The 21,472-nt window shown below is 44.0% G+C and overlaps 2 protein-coding genes and 1 long non-coding RNA gene across 3 annotated transcripts in view; 2 read left to right on the top strand and 1 right to left on the bottom strand.

Annotated features, from left to right (window-relative positions):
* LOC117450830 (protein SPMIP3-like) overlaps positions 1-21,472 on the top strand; it is a 349,252-nt gene that overhangs the window by 27,630 nt on the left and 300,150 nt on the right. The gene's annotated exons all lie outside the window — the stretch shown is intronic.
* On the bottom strand, positions 11,547-16,003 carry LOC117450847 (uncharacterized). The gene is made up of 3 exons (XR_004552601.2): positions 15,916-16,003; positions 14,492-14,604; positions 11,547-12,785 (listed from the first exon to the last, which is right to left on the bottom strand). It is a non-coding gene; the product is annotated as an uncharacterized lncRNA (long non-coding RNA).
* The window catches only part of LOC117453111 (cadherin-23), a 51,190-nt gene continuing 49,068 nt past the window's right edge, over positions 19,351-21,472 (top strand). Inside the window, exon 1 of the mRNA XM_034091986.2 lies at positions 19,351-19,655. Coding sequence (XP_033947877.2) covers positions 19,351-19,655 — 305 coding nt within the window. The remainder of the gene's footprint in view (positions 19,656-21,472) is intronic.

Here is a 21,472-nt window from a genome sequence, read left to right as displayed (position 1 = left end):
GGCGGAGTGGGCTCGAGATTCCCCAGTCTGTAATTCCCTGAGAGGTTTTACAGAGACTTTAAGCAAAGTATTTGATCACACAACTCCAGGCAGGGAAGCAGCGAGAGCTCTAATGGATTTACACCAGAGAGGGAGACGTGTCTCCGACTACGCCGTGGAGTTCCGCACTTTGTCTGCAGACAGCGGCTGGAATGATTCATCCCTCTTCGACGCTTTTCGCCATGGACTGTCTGGCCCCATCAAGGACCAGTTGGCTCCTCTAGAGCTTCCCTCTGACCTGGATAGTTTCATTGCTATGGCAATAAGAATTGACACTCGCCTCGTAGAGAGAGAAAGGGAGAAGTCGAGAGCTGTGTTTTCTCCGCCAGGCCAGAGAGGGCAGTCTCAGGCCAGTCCTTTTTTCTCCAAGCAGCGTTTCCAGACGACCGACTCTCCAGCGCCGCCTACTGCCCAGGAGGAACCCATGCAGTTGGGAAGAGCAAAGCTGACTCCTGAGGAGCGCCAGCGCCGCCTACGGGAGGGGAGGTGCATTTACTGCTCACAGAGGGGTCACTTTGTAGCCAGATGCCCAGTAAAAGACCAGGCTCATCAGTAAGTAGGAGGGTCCTGGTGAGTCGAACTGTTTCTTTTAGTCCCTCTCGTACTCTCACCTCTGCTCAGCTAATTACTCCTACTCAGACTTTGTCGCATGCTGCTCTAATTGACTCCGGAGCAGATGAGAGTTTCATTGATTGGAGATTAGCCAAGAGACTTGGACTTAATTTTGTTCCCCTGTTGAGGCCTCTTGTAGCAAAGGCTCTGGATGGACGTTTATTGTGCCGAGTCACTCACCGTACTCGGCCCCTTAAACTAATCATCGCTAACGGCCACACTGAATCCCTGAGTTTTCATCTTTTTAACTCTCCTTCACACCCTCTTATTTTGGGCTACCCATGGCTGGTAAAACACAATCCCCACATGGACTGGTCCACCGGGAGAGTTTTGGGTTGGCATAAGGATTGTTTGGCCACATGTTTCCCTTCTGCTCCTGCTCCAGAGAGAGCTCTGCCCTCCACCCATGTGACTGTTGCCCTAACTACTGCTGTCTCTACCCCTCTCCAAGCTGCAGCAGACTCTGATTTTCCGGATCTTAGCAGGGTGCCCACCTGTTACCGGGACCTGAGGGAGGTTTTCAATAAGACTCGTGCTTCCACCCTGCCTCCCCATCGACCCTATGACTGCTCCATTGACTTGTTCCCTGGGACCTCTCCCTCTAAGGGACATCTCTACTCCTTGTCTGGCCCCGAAAGGGAAACAATGAAGAAATACATTGACTCCTCCCTTGCTGCCGGGATAATTCGGCCTTCCTCCTCTCCGGCTGGAGCTGGCTTCTTCTTCGTCGACAAGAAGGATAAGACTCTTCGTCCATGTGTCGACTACAGAGGGCTAAATGACATTACCATAAAGAACAGGTACCCCCTTCCTCTTATCTCTTCAGCATTTGAACTATTACAGGATGCAAAGATTTTTACTAAACTTGATCTTCGAAATGCTTATCATTTGGTAAGGATAAGGGAGGGGGATGAATGGAAGACTGCTTTCAACACCCCTTGTGGCCATTACGAATACCTCGTAATGCCATTTGGATTAACCAATGCTCCAGCTGTTTTCCAGGCTCTGGTTAATGATGTTCTCCGTGACATGCTCAACCAGTTTGTTTTTGTCTACCTCGACGACATTCTCATCTTTTCGCCGGATGAGACGACCCACATCCAACATGTCAGCCAGGTGTTGCAGCGTCTCTTGGATAATCTACTCTTTGTGAAGGCAGAGAAGTGCGAGTTCCACGTCTCCACCGTCTCTTTCCTGGGATTTGTCATTTCGGAGAACAGCATTCAGATGGACCCAGCAAAGGTTAGTGCAGTCACTGAGTGGCCTACACCTTCCAATCAGAAACTCATGCAACGATTTTTGGGCTTTGCAAATTTCTACAGACGTTTCATCAGAAACTATAGTTCTGTGGCTGCCCCACTGCATGCTTTAACCTCCCCCAAGGTGAAGTTCCAATGGTCCCCCCTAGCAGAACAGGCTTTTCAGAGGCTTAAGAAGAGCTTCACTTCAGCCCCTATTCTCACACTTCCTGATCCACTTCAGCAGTTTGTGGTCGAAGTGGACGCTTCAGATGTGGGCGTTGGGGCAGTCATCTCTCAAAGGTCAAAGAAGGACAACAAGCTCCACCCCTGTGCTTTCCTGTCTCGGAAACTCTCCCCAGCCGAGAGAAACTATGATGTGGGTAACAGGGAGCTGTTGGCAATTAAGGTGGCTTTGGAGGAGTGGCGCCACTGGCTGGATGGAACTGAGCACCCTTTCCTAGTCTGGACCGATCATAAGAACCTTCAGTACATCAGATCTGCAAGACGCCTCAACTCCAGACAAGCCAGGTGGGCCCTATTCTTTACCCGATTCAACTTCACCCTGTCATACCGTCCCGGTTCTAAGAACGCTAAAGCTGATGCTCTATCCCGCCTGTTTGATTCCGATCCAGCTCCTCGCACTCCCTCACTAATCATTCCCCCCTCTTGTGTAGTGGGGGCAGTCACATGGGACATTGAGGAGAGGGTCAGGCAGGCGAGTGCTAATGTTTTGGTTCCCGACGGTTGCCCACAGAACCGGTTGTTTGTTCCTGACCCTCTTCTCTCACAGGTCATCCACTGGGCACATACTTCCCTCCTCTCCTGCCATCCTGGTGTTCGCCGCACCATGTTCTTCATTAAGCAGCGGTTCTGGTGGCCCTCCATGGAGAGGTCGGTCAAGGAGTACGTGGCAGCCTGTTCAGTTTGTGCCCGGAACAAGACTTCCCGTCAGCCCCCTTCTGGTCTTCTGCGCCCGCTCCCAGTGCCACATCGCCCCTGGTCTGACATCTCGTTGGATTTCGTCACAGGGTTGCCGCCGTCTCAAGGTAACACCACTATTTTGACAATTGTGGATAGATTTTCGAAGATGGTCCACTTCGTCCCGCTGCCTAAATTGCCATCTGCCAGAGAGACAGCAGAGGCAGTGTTGTTCCATATTTTCCGTCTCCATGGTTTCCCTAGGGATGTTGTGTCAGACCGGGGCCCACAGTTTACCTCACAGTTTTGGAAGGCTTTCTGCTCACTCATCGGTGCCACAGTCAGCCTCTCTTCTGGACATCATCCGCAGTCTAACGGCCAGACGGCGCGGCTGAATCAGGAGCTTGAGACCTGTCTACGCTGCCTGGTGTCTCAGAACCCTGCCACGTGGAGCACGCATCTGATTTGGGTGGAGTACGCACACAACACTTTGCCTAGTTCTGCTACTGGTCTCTCACCTTTTCAGTGTGCCAATGGATACCAACCACCATTGTTCCCCGACCTGGAGAAGGAGGTCAGTGTTCCATCTGCACAAGCCCTCATCCGCCGATGTCATCGCACTTGGAGCCGGGCCCGCCAGGTGCTACTACGGAGTTCAGCCCGTTATAAAAGGATGGCCGATCGCCGACGTATCTCTGCTCCTGCCTACCAACCTGGACAAAGTGTGTGGCTCTCTACTCGAGACCTGCCCCTTCGAGTGGAGTCTCGCAAACTGGCTCCTCGTTTTGTGGGTCCCTTCCCGGTATCCAAGGTCATAAATCCTGTGGCAGTACGGCTTCGACTACCTCGATCCTTGAGGGCCTATCCTACATTCCATGTGTCACGCATCAAACCAGTTAAAGTGAGTCCACTGGTCCCCACCTCCAGACCCCCTCCACCCCCCCGGTTTATTGATGGTGGACCTGTATATACTGTGAAACGCCTCTTGGCAGTTCGACCTAGAGGCCGGGGACGTCAGTACCTGGTTGACTGGGAGGGCTACGGTCCTGAGGAGAGGTCATGGGTCTCCACCAGTAATGTCAGTAAGGACCTCATCCAAGACTTTCAACGTCAACATCCTGAACAACCTGGGACGTCAGGTGCCGTCCCTAGAGGGGGGGGTACTGTAAGGGTTTAGCCAGCATGCTGATGTTTTTGTTATTGTTCCTGTTCTCATTGTGTTTCTCTCATTTCAGTCTCAGCTTTCCTGCCCTTGATTGAACTCCACCTGCTTCCCTTCCCTAATTAGCCTCACCTGTGCCCCATTATCATCTCTCCCTCTGTCTATTTAGTCTGCATCCACAGTCCCTTCAGTGCCAGTTCGTCTTTGTTATTCCTAGCGTTCCAGCAGTGTTTTTCTAGTATCTGATTCCCGTGTACCGAACCTTGGATATAAAGACCTTTTTGCATCCTAATCCTCTGTCTCCGAGTCGTGCTATTGAGTCCTCCACTTGTGTTCATTCAGTCGTTACAATCCGTTTGAGAAATGGAGAGAGACAGAAGTAGATGCACAGTCCTACCATAAATAGATGTTGCATTGAGTTACATTATAATGCTCTATTTAGTAAAACATTATTATGGTTGAAGGTTCAATATTTTTTAATATGTTATCTTTAACAGTTGTTTGCAGGATGTTTCCATAGCACTATTAAGTAGATATATTCCTAACACAGAAAGAAAGAAAGACCCTCGACCCCCTTACTATCAGAAGGGTAGGCACAGGTATGTGCTGTAGGTTTAACCATAGGGTAAACGGAGAATAGAGGAAAATAACAATCTGGTGAATTCAGAAAAGTACATTACTAAAGCAGTAAAAGACAAAGTTTACCATATTATGATATCCACAACATAAAACGATAACTTGTGCCATATGAGGATATCAATATTATTTAGATACATACAGAAGGGGTGGGTAAAATAAGATGTTCTTCTCCCAGCATAAGTGTACATGTGTTGTATTAAAATAACTGCCATGTGTGGAATAAACAACTAAACCAAAAAAAGAAATGTCTCAGGCCTGACTCAGACCTTTTTTATTTAAGTCCCATCTAAGAATATTTGTTATCAAGGTCTTATTATTTGATGTAATCTAATAACTGTTATGCACCATAAGTGACTTACAGAACAACAAATGCACAAAAAGAAAATCAAGCTTAAGGTTTAAATATTATGGGGTTACATTTGCAGCTTCCTCTCTTTTGACAGATATCAAGAAAGGCTGCCAAACTGCATAGAATCTCAGAGCAGACCCTTAGAGAAGTATTAACTTCTTTTGCTAAAGATATTTTTGCATCTCTTTGATCCAATAAGAAAGGGTGAGGGTAATTATAAAATCAATAACAACGTGCTTTTTTTTGTCCACCGGCTGCTCCTCACAGCTCCAAACATCGGCGTACATTCCCAAATATGTGTTATTTTGGTGAACTAAAGCATATTGGTAATATCAATGGATACTATCTTTCCTGAGAAAGTGACATAACTTCATAGTAGTTCATTTGAGAGCCGATAAACACTTTCTTTGGAGATAAAAGGTTCATAAAGCTGGCGACCCTCATCAAAATATTAACACTTACGCTCTAAATGGAAGTGCTAACACAAAATATAGCATTGTGGAATCGCCCTAGATCAGACAAAGAATAAGGTAAATAGACAAGAAGTCGGATCAGCACCACTATGGCCCTTGGTTGTTAAACTTGGTGTGACTGCCTTTCATTGATCTGCTTTCCTGCAGCACACACTGAGATGTGTTGAAGTGTCCTTTCTCTTTTCTTGTGTATGTATAGAGCGACTTTAGCCCATGATAGTGCTAGAGGAGGGATTGGTTTTCTTTAGCATTCATTTTCTTCAGAACGTCATTTTCCAAGGCAAAATGTAAACTGTTTTAAAGCATGCATTTATTCTAAGGGCTTGAAATACTACTCTACGTTTTAGTTGTAGTATTTTCTCAGACTGTATAGTTCCTTCTTTTTGTCTAAAAAAAGGCCTTCCGAGAATGTGTGATGCTTAGGCGTGTCTGCTGCTTCATGGTGACTTGCAGATTGAGAATAATGATTACTAACTAAATGAAGAAGATGGGGTTTACTGCGTGTCTGAAAGAGGAAGCCTTAATAGAACAACAAGGAACATACTGTAGGTTAAATACACAGACACCTTTATAAATAGAACATTCAAATATTAATGCAATTGAAATGTGTTTTCATTATAAAGTAAATTACACTGAAAGGCAAGTTTATTTATATAGCACATTTCAACACAAGGCAATTCAAAGTGCTCTACAACAATGAAAGACATTAAAACACTCATCTAAAAGCAAAGATACATGAATGAAAGTTACAGAGCAGTGTGAGATACACACACCTGAAATGTTTAGCTCTCTCAATCATTGCTAACTTTTAGCAGAAATTGTTTAACTTGTGCTTTAGTTATTTCACGTGTTTCAAACGAACCCCCCTTTAGAACATTCTAATCTGACCCCATGGTACCTTTCTAGTTTTCGCCAAAACTATTGCTCTTTTTTAAAAGCACATTAGTTAAGTTTAAGTTGTCTTTTCTAGGACTTTTTTGGTGTCCTCCGCGAACCAGGGTCTTGAAACCAAAACGGCACACGTAGGGGACTTGAACCCCAATAATGACTTTAACTACCTACGGGGGGGGACTTGAACCCCAATAATGACTTTAACTACCTACGGGGGACTTGAACCCCAATAATGACTTTAACTACCTACGGGGGGACTTGAACCCCAATAATGACTTTAACTACCTACGGGGGACTTGAACCCCAATAATGACTTTAACTACCTACGGGGGACTTGAACCCCAATAATTACTTTAACTACCTACGGGGGGGGACTTGAACCCCAATAATGACTTTAACTACCTACGGGGGGACTTGAACCCCAATAATTACTTTAACTACCTACGGGGGGACTTGAACCCCAATAATGACTTTAACTACCTACGGGGGGACTTGAACCCCAATAATTACTTTAACTACCTACGGGGGACTTGAACCCCAATAATGACTTTAACTACCTACGGGGGGGGGACTTGAACCCCAATAATGACTTTAACTACCTACGGGGGGACTTGAACCCCAATAATTACTTTAACTACCTACGGGGGGGGACTTGAACCCCAATAATTACTTTAACTACCTACGGGGGGACTTGAACCCCAATAATGACTTTAACTACCTACGGGGGGACTTGAACCCCAATAATTACTTTAACTACCTACGGGGGACTTGAACCCCAATAATTACTTTAACTACCTATGGGGGGGGACTTGAACCCCAATAATGACTTTAACTACCTACGGGGGGACTTGAACCCCAATAATTACTTTAACTACCTACGGGGGGACTTGAACCCCAATAATTACTTTAACTACCTACGGGGGGGGACTTGAACCCCAATAATGACTTTAACCACCTACGAGGGGAATTTAACCCCAATACACGTAGGGGACTTTAACCCTAAAAATAATAAGCCTTAATATATCAATTAAAAGTAGTCAGAGTTGTAGCGGACCTGAAGGTTTCTGGGAGTTTGTTCCAGATGTTTGGAGCATAATAACTGAACGCTGCTTCTCCATGTTTAGTTCTGACTCTGGGGACAGGAAGCTGACCAGTCCCTGAAGACCTGAGAGATCTGGATGGTTCATAATTTAGCAGGAGGTCAGTCATGTATTTTGGGCCTAAACCATTCAAAGCTTTATAAACCAGCAGCAGTATTTTGAAATCTATTCTTTGACACACAGGAAGCGAGGGTAACAAGACTAATTTGCTAGATTATTAGGAACACCAAGCTGAAACTCTAGTCCAATTATACAGTGACTCCTGCATTAGAGTTATAATGTGTACAGATAGGTGATGATTTAACTGTATGGTTCATTTGGATGATGTAGATTTATTATCACCTATACCTGTTTCTTCCGTGTCTGTGCTATTGTTGCATAACTCTCATTAGGTGTGAGCACATAAGCTATGAAGCAGTTTTGTTAGTTTGGTGTGTTAAACGTGCATCGCTCAGTTTATCAGATAACACTTATGTTATGCAGGAGTCCCCAATGATTGACACACAGACAGCCAGAGTGAGAATGCTTAGCAAAGCTTTAATCAGAAAAAACAAGTGTTGATTACAATGATATGAGTCCGATAACACATTTGTTATACATTAAATCTTCACATTAAAAGGTAGGCTGAGCCCCTCCTCCAACACACACGAACGCGCACATGACCAATGAGCGCACGAGATAAGTTTGTGCACAGATGGAAGGCTGACAGGCAGGTAGGCCATCCAGTTACTTTAGCCGGGCCGGCTAGAATGAATGGTCGTGCTTTTTACAGCGCCACGGCTTCCACAGATGAATTTTTTTATGTATTTATTGTCAAAGCATTTAATTTTTTCATTGCTATCGGGATGTTAAGAGCATTCCATGGAATATAACAAAAAGTGTTTCTGAAGTGAATTACCTACCCCACCTTTAAGCAGTGTTCATTTTGAAGATTTGGTTGATTTTTGTGATACCTTTTGTGACTGGCATATTTACAACTGCATTCAAATCAGAACAAATAATTCTCAAAATAAAAAGTTGAAGATTTGTCTCAGGGTACAGAGTGTACACATCATCAAATATACATGACAGTGAATACATTTATAAAAGTAGACAATAAATGACAACAATTGTAACGTGGACATATAATAAAATAAAATGCATTAAAATACACCCAGGAGGATGTAAATGGCAAGCTTTAGCCAGCCCTCAATATAAGCTTTAATAAAAGGAAAAGTCTTAAGCTTTCTCTTAATTTGACAGGGTTTGTGCATCCCAAACACAAGCAGTCACACATTATGTTTCAAGGAATCAATAAATGCTGAACTTTTGGTACTACAAGAATCAAATTGACTCACTTGGTCCAGATTGATTTGAAAACGTTTTCAACATAACTTATATCCATCGTCACACAGTCTCCAATTGACAGACTGACTGCCAGCAGCACGGATATCCAACACAGGCCAGCCATCTGCACACAAAACAAATTATTCGGTCGGTCTGAAGGGGAGGGGCTTAGCTTGACCCTGGTGGTGGTGGTGAATGGATAGTTGGGTTGGTCTGAAGGGGAGGGGCTTAGCTTGACCCTGGTGGTGGTGGTGAATGGATAGTTGGGTCGGTCTGAAGGGGAGGGGCTTAGCTTGACCCTGGATAGTTGGGCCGATCTGAAGGGGAGTGGCTTAGCTTGACCCTGGTGGTGGTGGTGGTGAATGGATAGTTGGGTCGGTCTGAAGGGGAGGGGCTTAGCTTGACCCTGGTGGTGGTGGTGAATGGATAGTTGGGTCGATCTGAAGGGGAGGGGCTTAGCTTGACCCTGGATAGTTGGGCCGATCTGAAGGGGAGGGGCTTAGCTTGACCCTGGATAGTTGGGCCGATCTGAAGGGGAGTGGCTTAGCTTGACCCTGGTGGTGGTGAATGGATAGTTGAGTCGGTCTGAAGGGGAGTGGCTTAGCTTGACCCTAGTGGTGGTGAATGGATAGTTGGGTCGGTCTGAAGGGGAGGAGCTTGACCCTGGTGGTGGTGAATGGATAGTTGAGTCGGTCTGAAGGGGAGGGGCTTAGCTTGACCCTGGTGGTGGTGGTGAATGGATAGTTGAGGTCGGTCTGAAGAGGAGTGGCTTAGCTTGACCCTGGTGGTGGTGAATGGATAGTTGGGTCGGTCTGAAGGGGGGGGGCTTAGCTTGACCCTGGTGGTGGTGGTGAATGGATAGTTGAGTCGGTCTGAAGGGGAGGGGCTTAGCTTGACCCTGGTGGTGGTGGTGAATGGATAGTTGGGATCGGTCTGAAGGGGAGTGGCTTAGCTTGACCCTGTTGGTGGTGAATGGATAGTTGGGATCGGTCTGAAGGGGAGGGGCTTAGCTTGACCCTGGTGGTGGTGAATGGATAGTTGGGTCGATCTGAAGGGGAGTGGCTTAGCTTGACCCTGGTGGTGGTGAATGGATAGTTGGGGTCGGTCTGAAGGGGAGTGGCTTAACTTGACCCTGGTGGTGGTGAATGGATAGTTGGGTCGATCTGAAGGGGAGTGGCTTAGCTTGACCCTGGTGGTGGTGAATGGATAGTTGGGGTCGGTCTGAAGGGGTGGGGCTTAGCTTGACCCTGGTGGTGGTGAATGGATAGTTGGGATCGGTCTGAAGGGGTGGGGCTTAGCTTGACCCTGGTGGTGGTGAATGGATAGTTGGGATCGGTCTGAAGGGGTGGGGCTTAGCTTGACCCTGGATTCAGAGGGACAGGAGGTGAAAAGGGGTGGAGGAGGGTTGCGTCGAGTCACCTGAAATGACAGCTGTCAGAGGGGGGGAGAGCAGATTTAAAAGGGTTAGCGGAGCGCTATGATAGGCTTGTGAGAATAGAGCGAAGTGATTGGTTAAGCTGGGGAGCGACGCCCCCGATCACTTATTGAGAGGAGAGAGAGTAGTAACATAGAAATAGTGAATGAATGAGTAAAGACGGTCTTCCTGGTTGAACTTGCGCTGAGCTTCATATGTCTACTTCTGCATTTTCTCACAAATGAGAAAGATCAAAAATATAAGTGGTTTTCAGTTATTGTGATCTACCAAGTTGTAGGAGCCATTCTATGGGTGTTGTTGGTGTGTCAGTTTATTTAAGTTATATGTATAGTGCAATATTATTTATGAACACTGGGTGGCGGGGTTTAGCTGCACCGGGTGTATATAAAGAGGTCATAGGTGACAGGAGAGGGAGGGACACAGAAGGAAGAGAGCATACCGATTCCACCAGCCCGGCAGATGCTCATCACAACAACTAGAACTGTACAATTAACCCTGGTATGTAAAGCTGAATAAAACCTCATTATAAACTTCAACAAAGGACCGGAAACTCATGTTTGTGTCTGCGTCTGGATCACTCTTCAGCCCTTCTGTGAAAGTAACGGCAAAAATATATGGGACATAGGAAAGGAAATTGCCATTACACAAGTAACAGTGGCTTGTGCAGGGGACACTTCTGAAGAAAGACAAATAAATGACACAACATTTAGCTTAAAGTTCAGTAGGTTCCAAAACATGACAGCAGAAACATGGCATTATAAATATTAACCAACATTACCGGAAACTTTTCTTGATTTTATTGTTAAAGAACAGCTTTTATCGATGAATATATTTATTCAGTGAATATCAGAAAAGTGTTTAGTACTTACTTTACAATAAGCGTCACATGGCATGGGTTTTTTGTAACTATTCTTTTTATACCCAACCGCATCTCATGATCTTTTTGATTTAAGATCTGCTTTTTGTCCAACTACTGTTTCTCTGTTCAAGAAGCTTTTCTCTTAAATAAAGTCAGTGCTGAGATCACCATTACAAGACAACAGGAAAGTGTACAGTCAGTCTTAACACTGTGTGTACAGGGTTATGGCACAAGCCATGTGGTTTCTGAAACACTTTGAACATCGAGGCTGAAGGCACGGCAACATGCAGGAGGTACTGTAATACTTGAGAGGCTCCTTCTCTTGGAGTTCATCCCTACATCCATTTCTTATTTTTTAGCACTCTTATAGCAAACCTACCATCAGACGTGAGCATACGCTATACAGTAGTATTATTAGTTCATGTTCAACTTACATAGCTCAGTTTATCAAATAACAGTTTTGTTATGAGTTTCCAGATGATTGACACACAGACAGAGTGAGAATGCTTAGCAAAGCTTTAATCAGAAAAGCAGAAATCATTTGGTAAAGTTTAACATAAGTATTGAGTACAATCACTTAAACCCTAACTGAGGTTGATGTACAATAAACAATATCATTTTTAAAACATTTCTTTGGCCTTTTGAAATAGGGTAGTATATGTTTTGAACACTTTTTCAACATGAACCAAATATCAAACGTCCCTCCGTAATATGTTAAATTGTTAGGCCGTTACATAAGCACAACATTTACATTTGATACAGTCATTCATTTATTATGCGTCTGTTAAAACTCTAAATCTCAGTGCACTGTAATTATGTTGGCTTTTTTTGTTTTGTTATTTGGATAGAACAAAAAATGCCTCTCAAACTGCAGTAAGTACAGAAGATAAATCACAACATTAACATAGAACAACACCAAAATAAGTCAATCTTATGCTAAACATTAAATAAACCTCAGAGTTATGTTGCAAGAAATGGATGAAAGCTCTGCTGATTAGTTTGTGACCAAAGATGAGTGTGTTTGGGTCCTTAGCGTGCCGGTGTAATATCTAGCCATTTAAAGCAGCAAGTGCATTGTTGAGCATTAATGAACTTTTCAAAGTAACATTTTAGTAGGATCCAGTTGTGTCAATGCCTAGGTCAGCTCTTCTTTTGGCCTACACACATGCATTCCTAATTTCTAACACACGCATCCACAAGATTAGCTTTCTTTGAAGCATCTACGAAGCACTTGACACATCGGAATCCTGTATTATTTGGGTTGTAACAGCGGAAAATGTTGTCGTCCTTTATTACTTCTCTAAGATTACGAAATGTCTTTTGGATTTCAGCAGCTTGCCCCCGGGGCCCAGTAAATAGTGTATGAAACACAAAGGCATAGCTTTCCCATTTTGGCTTTACCTTTTCTTCGATCTTTTTTAAGATATTGTTCTTGTTTTTTCTGTTTGTACACTTGTCACCACATGGAGAAAGCCAGGAGTAGATGAGCAGAATGTTACCCTTATGTGTGTTAGCTAAGTTGTCTAAATTGTCCAGTACCTGTGCCTCTGCATGGTCAGTGTAGGTGTCTTTCCTCTGAGGAACTGCCACAACAGCATTTCTGCCTATGTACACCTCGCCTTTATCAATACAAGTTGTTTCCACATCGTCCAAATTGATCTTATCAAAAGCCTTTAACAAATTCTCCGGGTCCTCCGGGATGTTTACTGCCACGCTGAAATGCCATTTTGGGATTAGGTAGCTGTCAAAGAAAACAGACACACAGTATTACCTTTTGTCAGAGTACAAGTATTCATACACAATGGTAAGTATTCATGCTGCAACATTTGAATTGAGTTTTTTTAAATGTATGTGCTCACGTATTTCTTTGTGGGTGTATAGGCTACTGCTTGAATATGCTTGAAGGTCCCCTATTATCCTGTTTTTCATCAATATATTACAGGTCTCAGATATATCCAGAGCCTGTCTCTGATTGGCTGAAATACCAAACAGATCATTGCAGCATCCCATAATCCCCTCTGTTTCAGCCCTGTTTCCAAAGTGCTGATTCTCTGTCTGTTACTTTAGATGGAAATAAGGAGCCCCTCCCCCACGCCCCTCTGAGAGACATTTGGTTACAAAGAACACAATGGTGCTCTAGGAGGAGATTCAGGTGATAAGGTGGAGGGGTGGGGGGGTTACCTTGGTTGCTGATTGGCTAATGGTTACACAAGACAAAACATCGTTATGACATCATAAAGTGGCCAAAATCTGATCAGCTCATTTTCAGACAGGTTTTTATATAAATGGATCAAAAAGAGAGAAACTTTGTTCCTAAAACTTCCAGAGTCTCTTTCCACAGAGGGGACACATGTTGATGTAGAAGAGACACGAAGAAGAGGGGACACATGTTGATGTAGAAGAGACATGAAGAAGAGGGGACACATGTTGATGTAGAAGAGACACGAAGAAGAGGGGACACATGTTGATGTAGTAGAGACACGAAGAAGAGGGGACACATGTTGATGTAGAAGAGACATGAAGAAGAGGGGACACATGTTGATGTAGAAGAGACACGAAGAAGAGGGGACACATGTTGATGTAGAAGAGACATGAAGAAGAGGGGACACATGTTGATGTAGAAGAGACATGAAGAAGAGGGGACACATGTTGATGTAGAAGAGACATGAAGAAGAGGGGACACATGTTGATGTAGAAGAGACATGAGGAAGTAGAGGACACATTTTTGATCCTTTTTTTGATATCTTGGTTCCTTCTTTTCTAAGGTCACATTGTTCTGTTGTCTTACACAAAACACCGTAGTAAAAAAACATCTTGTTAATATTCCATTTGATATTTAAGTAATCAAAGCACGCTCATGATCTGTTCGCCGGTGACGTGCAGCGGGGTTAATGCGGAGCGCATAAAGCAGACTCTTCACGCGATAGCAGAGAGATGGGTAGAGCGAGGGATCGTGGTCCACTAGTTAATCGATCGCAGATGGCGTCGTGCTCGCGGACGGATACAAAATGTTTTTAACCTAAATGGCTCGCAAATTATACTTTCGTCTATGTGTAGGAAACCCTGTAGCATTATGAGATTTACATATGAGCACCTAACATTAACTACAACTGAGGCGGTTGAAATAATCCTAGGGTAATAGGAAGTTGTCGAGACATTTCACTTTTAAAATCATGAATGTCATCAATAAGGTGATGCTAGACAAAAGGTCAAAATCATCAAAATGATTTGGATTAGTCCTCTGGAGACAGTGACTGTGTGAATATAATCAGACTGGGTCCTGTTTGTTGGGGAGACACTTTACTCAACGTTCAGCGTTCATCTTAAAGACTTTTGTAATATTTTTGGTGACTAATGATGAACTATCTCCAATACCTACATCAATACTTAGCTCTGAAAGGATTTAAGAACATATAACTTTCTACTACTAAAATAAAATTGACTCACTTCTTCTGGATGAGTGCAGCAATTCTCTTTACGTAACCGATATCCAACGGCACACAGTCTCCAATAGACAGACTGACTGCCAGCAGCACAGATATCCAACACAGGCCAGCCATCTGCACACAAATCAAGTCATTGACAGAGTTTCAAACATGAGAGAGGACAAGTGAAAAAGAAACACATCCGTCTCTTAATTATTATCCTTGATACTTTAAAAAAAATATACAAAATTCAATACAAATCAAACTTAACTCTATAGCTCCTGCAATGGAATAACAATGCTTCTTACGAGGATGTTAACATAAATAAAATGAAGTGCTGTTAAAACAGTGGTTTTATGCAAGTAGGACTTTCACTAAATGTAATTATGGATTATGCCCTCTTTTTGTCTTGTCGTTGTTTACCTGCAACAGATAAATGTTTTGGGCGCAGTCAGTTGGGTTAGTGATAACATCGAGCCTGTCTACTGCTTGCTGTAACAATGCACTTCACTTCTTGTTTTGCTCGATCTCAGTGCTGCATTTGATACTATCGACCATGATATCCTATTGCAAAGACTAGAGCACTTAGTTGGCATACAGGGAACTGCTTTAGGCTGGTTTAGGTCCTATCTATCTGAACGCTCTCAGTTTGTACGTGTTAACGATGAAATCAAACCAAAGTTAGCCATGGAGTGCCACAGGGCTCAGTGCTCGGACCTATTTTGTTCACATTATATATGCTTCCGTTAGGCAATATTATAAGGAATCATTCTGTAAACTTTCATTGTTATGCGGATGATACTCAACTATATTTATCAATCAAGCCTGATGAAATTAATCATCTAAATAAAATTCAAGATTGCCTTAAGGACTTAAAAACGTGGATGACCTTAAACTTTTTGATGTTAAACACGACCAAAACTGAAGTTATTGTACTTGGCCCGAAGAATCTACGAAACAAATTATCTAAAGATATACTAACTATGGATGGCATTAATTTGGCCTCCAGTGAGACTATAAGGAATCTTGGTGTTATATTTGATCAGGATTTATCCTTTAACGCCCACATAAAATCAATTTCAAGGACCGCCTCCTTCCATCTACGTAACATTGCAAAAATCAGGCATATCTTGCCTCAAAACGATGCAGAGAAACTAGTCCATGCATTTGTTACTTCTAGGCTGGATTATTGTAACTCTTTATTATCAGGGAGTACCAAGAAGTCAGTCAAGTCGCTTCAGCTGATTCAAAATGCTGCAGCTCGTGTACTAACCAGAGTTAGGAAAAGGGACCACATTACTCCTGTTCTGGCTGCCTTACACTGGCTCCCTATAGTACAATATTGGCTGCTAAAATGTAGTGGACTAGAAGTATAAAGGAGCATAAACTAAGAATACTCAAGTAAAGTACAAGTTTTTCTAGTGTTTTCTCCCTTGTTTCTTTTACCTATCGGAGAGAGATGTCTGATGGATGCTTCTTCTTCTTCTTCTTCTTCTTCTTCTTCTTCTTCTTCTTCTTCTTCTTCTTCTCTCTGAGTGTGAATACGGTCTGAACTAACATCCTTTATAGGAGGAGAGGGCGACCATGGCCACACCTTGAAACTTCAGCTCCACCTCTTTGTGTTCAAATTATCATAACTTTATTGAGTGATTCAATTTAGGAACAAGAGAAAGTGAGTTCCTTTCAGGGAGACTTCAAGTAAAGGTCCAGGATCCCTCACAACATGATTAACAATAACTTCACAAAATGACTTTGTTCCTAACATCAACAACGTGCTGACCACAGCGAGCGAGACCCTGTTGCAGTAGCAGCACCAGATCTCTTTCAGACGTGTTGCTCAGACAAGCGGCTCTCATTCAAAAGTTCTCCGTTCCCTTTTGATCTGTTAAATGTCCTCTGCAATGTGCAAAGCATATTTATTTATAATAATATAATCAGTACCATCTACCAGAACTGCAGGTTTTTAATTCTTCTCTTCTCTTTCCTCTTATGCCCTTGCAGTGTGTTTCCGATGAGAGTAAGCTGACTACACCTGAGTTGTGAGGTAAAACAAGAGAAGAGCAGTGGCGCTATAACAGTTAAATTAGTTAGTTCAGTTCATATTTGAACTTATTCCAATATGTTACAGTTTGCAGAGACAATTTGCAAAGTTATATTAATGGGAATATCTTCTTTCGCAAACATAATACAATTATCTAATTGATGTTTGTATAAAAAACCTAAAACTCAATGTTGGTACATCACCTGATCTCCAGCAGAAACGGGGGGTGACAATCGCCTGTGCTTATACAGTAGGACTAGGGTTACAATACGTAAACCCCCGTTCTATCTCACACAGTGGGTGGAGCCCCGATGGATGAACGCCCTGTCGCCCTACAACATCGACCCACCACACTGCCCCTGACCGGCCTTTGGTTAACAGCCACCGCACCCCAACTTCCTATCATCCGGTTGTGACCGTGTAGAAGTCGGGCCGCAGCTTACTTGGCTGGGTAGAGTCTAATTGGTCTGAATAAGCCCATAGCTCCACCCTGCAGGTGCCAGTGAAAGTCACTATACACTGCGCATTACGTTTCCCAGGTCCCTAAGGAGCATGGGGAGAACTGAGGGGGGGATGGTCACCAGCCGCCGTTTGTGCCTCTTGGGATCCAAACGCAGGCTGGAGAACTACGAGATCCTCTGCGACCGAGGAACCAACTTCTGGGGAGGTGACCGTGAGCTGCAAGAAGCCTTTGCGGCACTCGAGCCAAGTCTGAAGGAATAGCTAGCTGAACATAGTATCACCTTCAGATTTAATCCACCACTCGCTCCGCACTTCGTCGGCACATGGGAAATCTGCCAAAGCTTCACTGCAAGTGTTCCTGAAAGACCAAACGTTGCCTGAAGAGGTCCTGATGACTGTGCTAGTGGAAGTGGAGGGAATACTCAATTCCAAACCCCTCATCTATGCGAGGCGCGACATTGCTGATCCAGACCCCATTATACCCAATCTCTTGCTCATGGGGCGGCGAGATGCATCATTGCCACAAGCAGTGTATGGCGACTGCGATCTGCTTGGGTGTCGTCGCTGGAAACAAAGCCAGGTCTTGGCTGACCACTTCTGGGCCCAGTTTACACGTAACTATCTCCCTAACCTTCAGCTCGGTCAAAAGGGGCACACTCCTACGCCAGACCTAACCACAGACCAGGTCGTCATGATCGTCGACCCGCAACTGCCAAGGGCTCTCTGGCCAGTTGGACGGCTAACCAAAGTGAACCCGAGCGATGATGGTAGGATACGCTCTGCAGAGGTGAATATTAAAGGCACTACATATATTCGACCTGTGGCGAAACTAATCACACTTCCTGAAATGCCAGATGACTGAGAAGCCTACCCCACCTCCGCACCAACGCGGGGCTGGTGATGGCAACATTGGGTCCGATGCATCAATTCATGGTGCCCCGACCATGAGAGGGTTTGGGGTGCCCCGGAACCAGGCAGTACCCCAGCAGGAAACACGTTGTATGGTCAAAGGAGGAAAGAGTGATAGAACCGGGGTAAAGCAAAGAAAGTGTCCGACAATAGTGACTTGTGAGGCGGCCAGAGAGTCTGTCATCTCTCGGTCCTATCCTCCAGGCAATGCGGTACCAGAACTGGGTCAAATTGACCCAAATGTAAAAAAGATAAGTTTCAATTCATCCATGGAAAAGGGCCGAAAATAGTGCATCATGAGCCCGCAAGAGTCCCCTGACAACTCTCCTTACATTCCTCCAGAGTCAGGAAAAACTCTGTTATCTTTTGGGAGAACCAGAGAAAAGGGGTGAAAATGGAGAAATTGTATCCCAAAATAGTGTCTCTTAAGGCGGGTAGAGTCCCCTGACAACTCCCCTCACATTCCTCCAGAGTCAGTGAAAGTCTGAGTTAACTTTTTGGAGAACCATGAAAACGGGCCAAAAGTTCATCCAGAAAATCACAGTCGTTTTTTTTTTTAGTCCTCTCTAAAACCGGGTTTCCGCTATCGTGCGGATGGTAGCTTGAAAAACATGAATGCATTTTTTTGACGGAGGAGGGGAGGTCTCGATTCCCCTCTCCGTTGTAAAATGCAACGGGGGAGTGGAAAAGTGTCAGGGGCTTCCGCCCGAAGCCCCGAAGACTTGAGCTTCTTGGAGCCCCTCCTCCGTTGGTTACTTTTTTCGGCTTTCACCCATAAATGTCACTTTAATAGCCCAAAAATATATAATACAAATACATTTAAATAGTAAAAGATACAATTGTGCTCCTAATTACCCGGAATTTGATTTATAGCCCCATGATAGTGAATAAAAATCATTTTCATGGAAAAAAGTGTTAAAACCCCTGATTAATATATTTGTAATGCTGGCAGCAGGTTCACTGCTGTTAGCAGGGTCTCACACTCAAAGGCACCTAGGCAGAGCTCCAGGGTGATGCACAAGGCTTTCATACCCAGCAATGAGTGTTTGAAAGCTGGGGAAAAGTGCTGTGAATACAGGGAGAGAGCAGCCAGAGAGAAGCAGGCTGTGAGAGCCACAGAGCACACCCAGAGATCTCCTTGCAGCGCATGGCTCTTGCACCCAGACTGCACCCAGAGAACAGGCTGCTTCACAGCACTTTACAAGCCAGGAAAAGTGATTGAATCCTGGGTATACATGTTTTAAATAGTCTGATACCTCCAGGGCACCACATTTTACAAGCCAGGGAAGGTGCCTGAATCCTGGGTAAACATTGTTTAATTGTTTAAATGTTTTTAAATGTGTGAAACAGTGTTTTGTCACTTTCAAAACTCTCCCGTCATTGACCGGAGAAATTGGGTCGATGTTGTATTCAATCTGACCGTTAATATTCCAGTGAGACGAAGTACGTACAATGACCGGAGTGATCCCATGTTAATTTCGTCCCAAAACCGGAGCATTCCCTCACTCGGCCGCAGGCAGACGCACAACGGTGGCGGGCACGAAGTCCTCTGCAGGCGTCAAGGTATCCCCGGGAAGCAGGAGAGCAACCCGGCCGCAGGCAAACGCACAGAGGCGGCGGGCACGAAATCCTTGGCAAGCCTTGAGGTATCCCCGGGAGGCAGGAGCAGTCTCCCCGGGAGGAAGGAGCCGTGGACAGATGAGAGGCCAGACAGGGTCCCGGAGCGCGCCACCCATGGGCCGATGGAGCTTGGGCGACGTCCGGAACTGTCGAGGTGAGAGGGGATTTCATTAAAGTATTTTCTGTTATTACACACCGGGTAAGCGACTACCCATGTGTATCGTTTTTACATTCATAATCAATTATTCATATTTTGCATTAAATGTATTAAAAGATACATCAAATAACCCCTTAAGTTTAAATTGTGTTCTTTGATGCTCAGTTATTCTGATTCGTTTTTTGTATTCTGTTTATTTCACTTGTGTAAAATAAACATAATGTGTCTTTAAGTTGCAGCTGTTAAATTCCTACCTCTGTTTATCTGTCTGTCCCCTCTTTTAGCTTGTTATCTGTACCTTTAGCTGCTAAATCTGAGTTACTTCTCTACTCTCTGTGTCCATCAGCTGTTGGGTGTTGAGCTGGTAGCGCACAGTGGCTTTATCAGAGCCTATTTGAGGAAAACATTGATAATTAATCTCATCTGGTAAACACAGTTCATACATTTAACACATTTGTAATTGTTCATTTATGGTGTAGCTAACTAAGGTGCTGCAGTGAATACAGTCAGGGGGTAGTAACAGGTTTAAAGGGAGGCGTGAGATGGCGTCACCGTAACCTCAAAGTGACTTACCTCATAGTTCTTCTTCTTTCAAAGATAAAGATTTTACAGAAGTTTCTCTCTGTAAACAATGAGATAGCAAGTAACAGTGCAGCACACATTTCTAAAGAAAGACAAATAAATGAAAAAAACATTTAGCTTAAAGTTCAGGAGGCTCCATAATGCGATTGACACTACAGCAATAACATGACATATCACATATTAACAAATATTAACAGAAACATTTTGAGTTTAGTTTTAAAGAACAATTTAATGAATTCATTAATTCATTATTCAATAAGACAGGTATAGGTTTTCTAAGGGAGGCTGTGGCTCAGTTCGATCAGGGGAGCTGGTTCAATCCCCACTCGTCGTCGTGTCCCAAGACACTTCACCCCAAATTCTTCCTGTGGGCATTGCTCACATTATTCTACTTAATGTATGTAAGTCGCTTTGGATAAAAGCCTCCAACAAGTGACATGTAAATGAATGTAGTTATCTGATAAGAGATTATCCCAATGTCCCAGTCAAAAGGAATGGATTACATTTTGGCCTGTGTCCAAACCCCACATGATAATACATTGGTAATGTATGAGTAATATAATGAGTATGTATGTGGCTTGTTTCTTCTAGTCTAGTAGTGCCAAGAATGTATTTATACCTTCAGCCCCCAATTTATAAAACTGAACTGGTCACCTATGTGTGCTTTCCCCCTGGTTTTGCATTTGAGCACTTTGCCCCCTGGTTGTCTACACCTGATGGATGTGTTTACAACTTTTTATCAGTGTGGTTACGACTTTTATTGTATCTCTTTTTCTGCAGCAGACAATGATATGTCATTTGTAGTGACCATGATCATGCTAGAGAATCTTCATGATTTTGATTATCCTTGAATAGTTTGTTTCCTGGCGGGGACAGTCATTTGACAGTGTTATTATTAATACGGGAGTAATATAGATGTAAGATGGGTGTAATAACTGGGAAATAGGGGTGAACAGAGGTGTATTAATGTGTAATATGGGTGTAATTTCAATATGCTCACTGTCACCAACCGGACCAAACTCACACACATCACCAACACTGCTGCCATGATAATTGGACTCCCTACTCCCAACCTCACAATACTTAACAAAAGGGCCATCTCACGCGTTCTCACAAGAACTAGACATCACACATCCACTCAATCAGTTCCTCGCCCCACTGCCATCCGGGCGCAGGTACACTAAGACATGTTAGTTAGGGCTCACTTTGGAAAAGCCATGGTTCCAGCAGCC

Source organism: Pseudochaenichthys georgianus, chromosome 1, assembly GCF_902827115.2.
Source record: "Pseudochaenichthys georgianus chromosome 1, fPseGeo1.2, whole genome shotgun sequence".
Taxonomy (NCBI): Eukaryota; Metazoa; Chordata; class Actinopteri; order Perciformes; family Channichthyidae; genus Pseudochaenichthys; species Pseudochaenichthys georgianus.
Note: the sequence above shows the minus strand (reverse complement) of the source record. Positions and strands in the feature narration are given on the sequence as shown.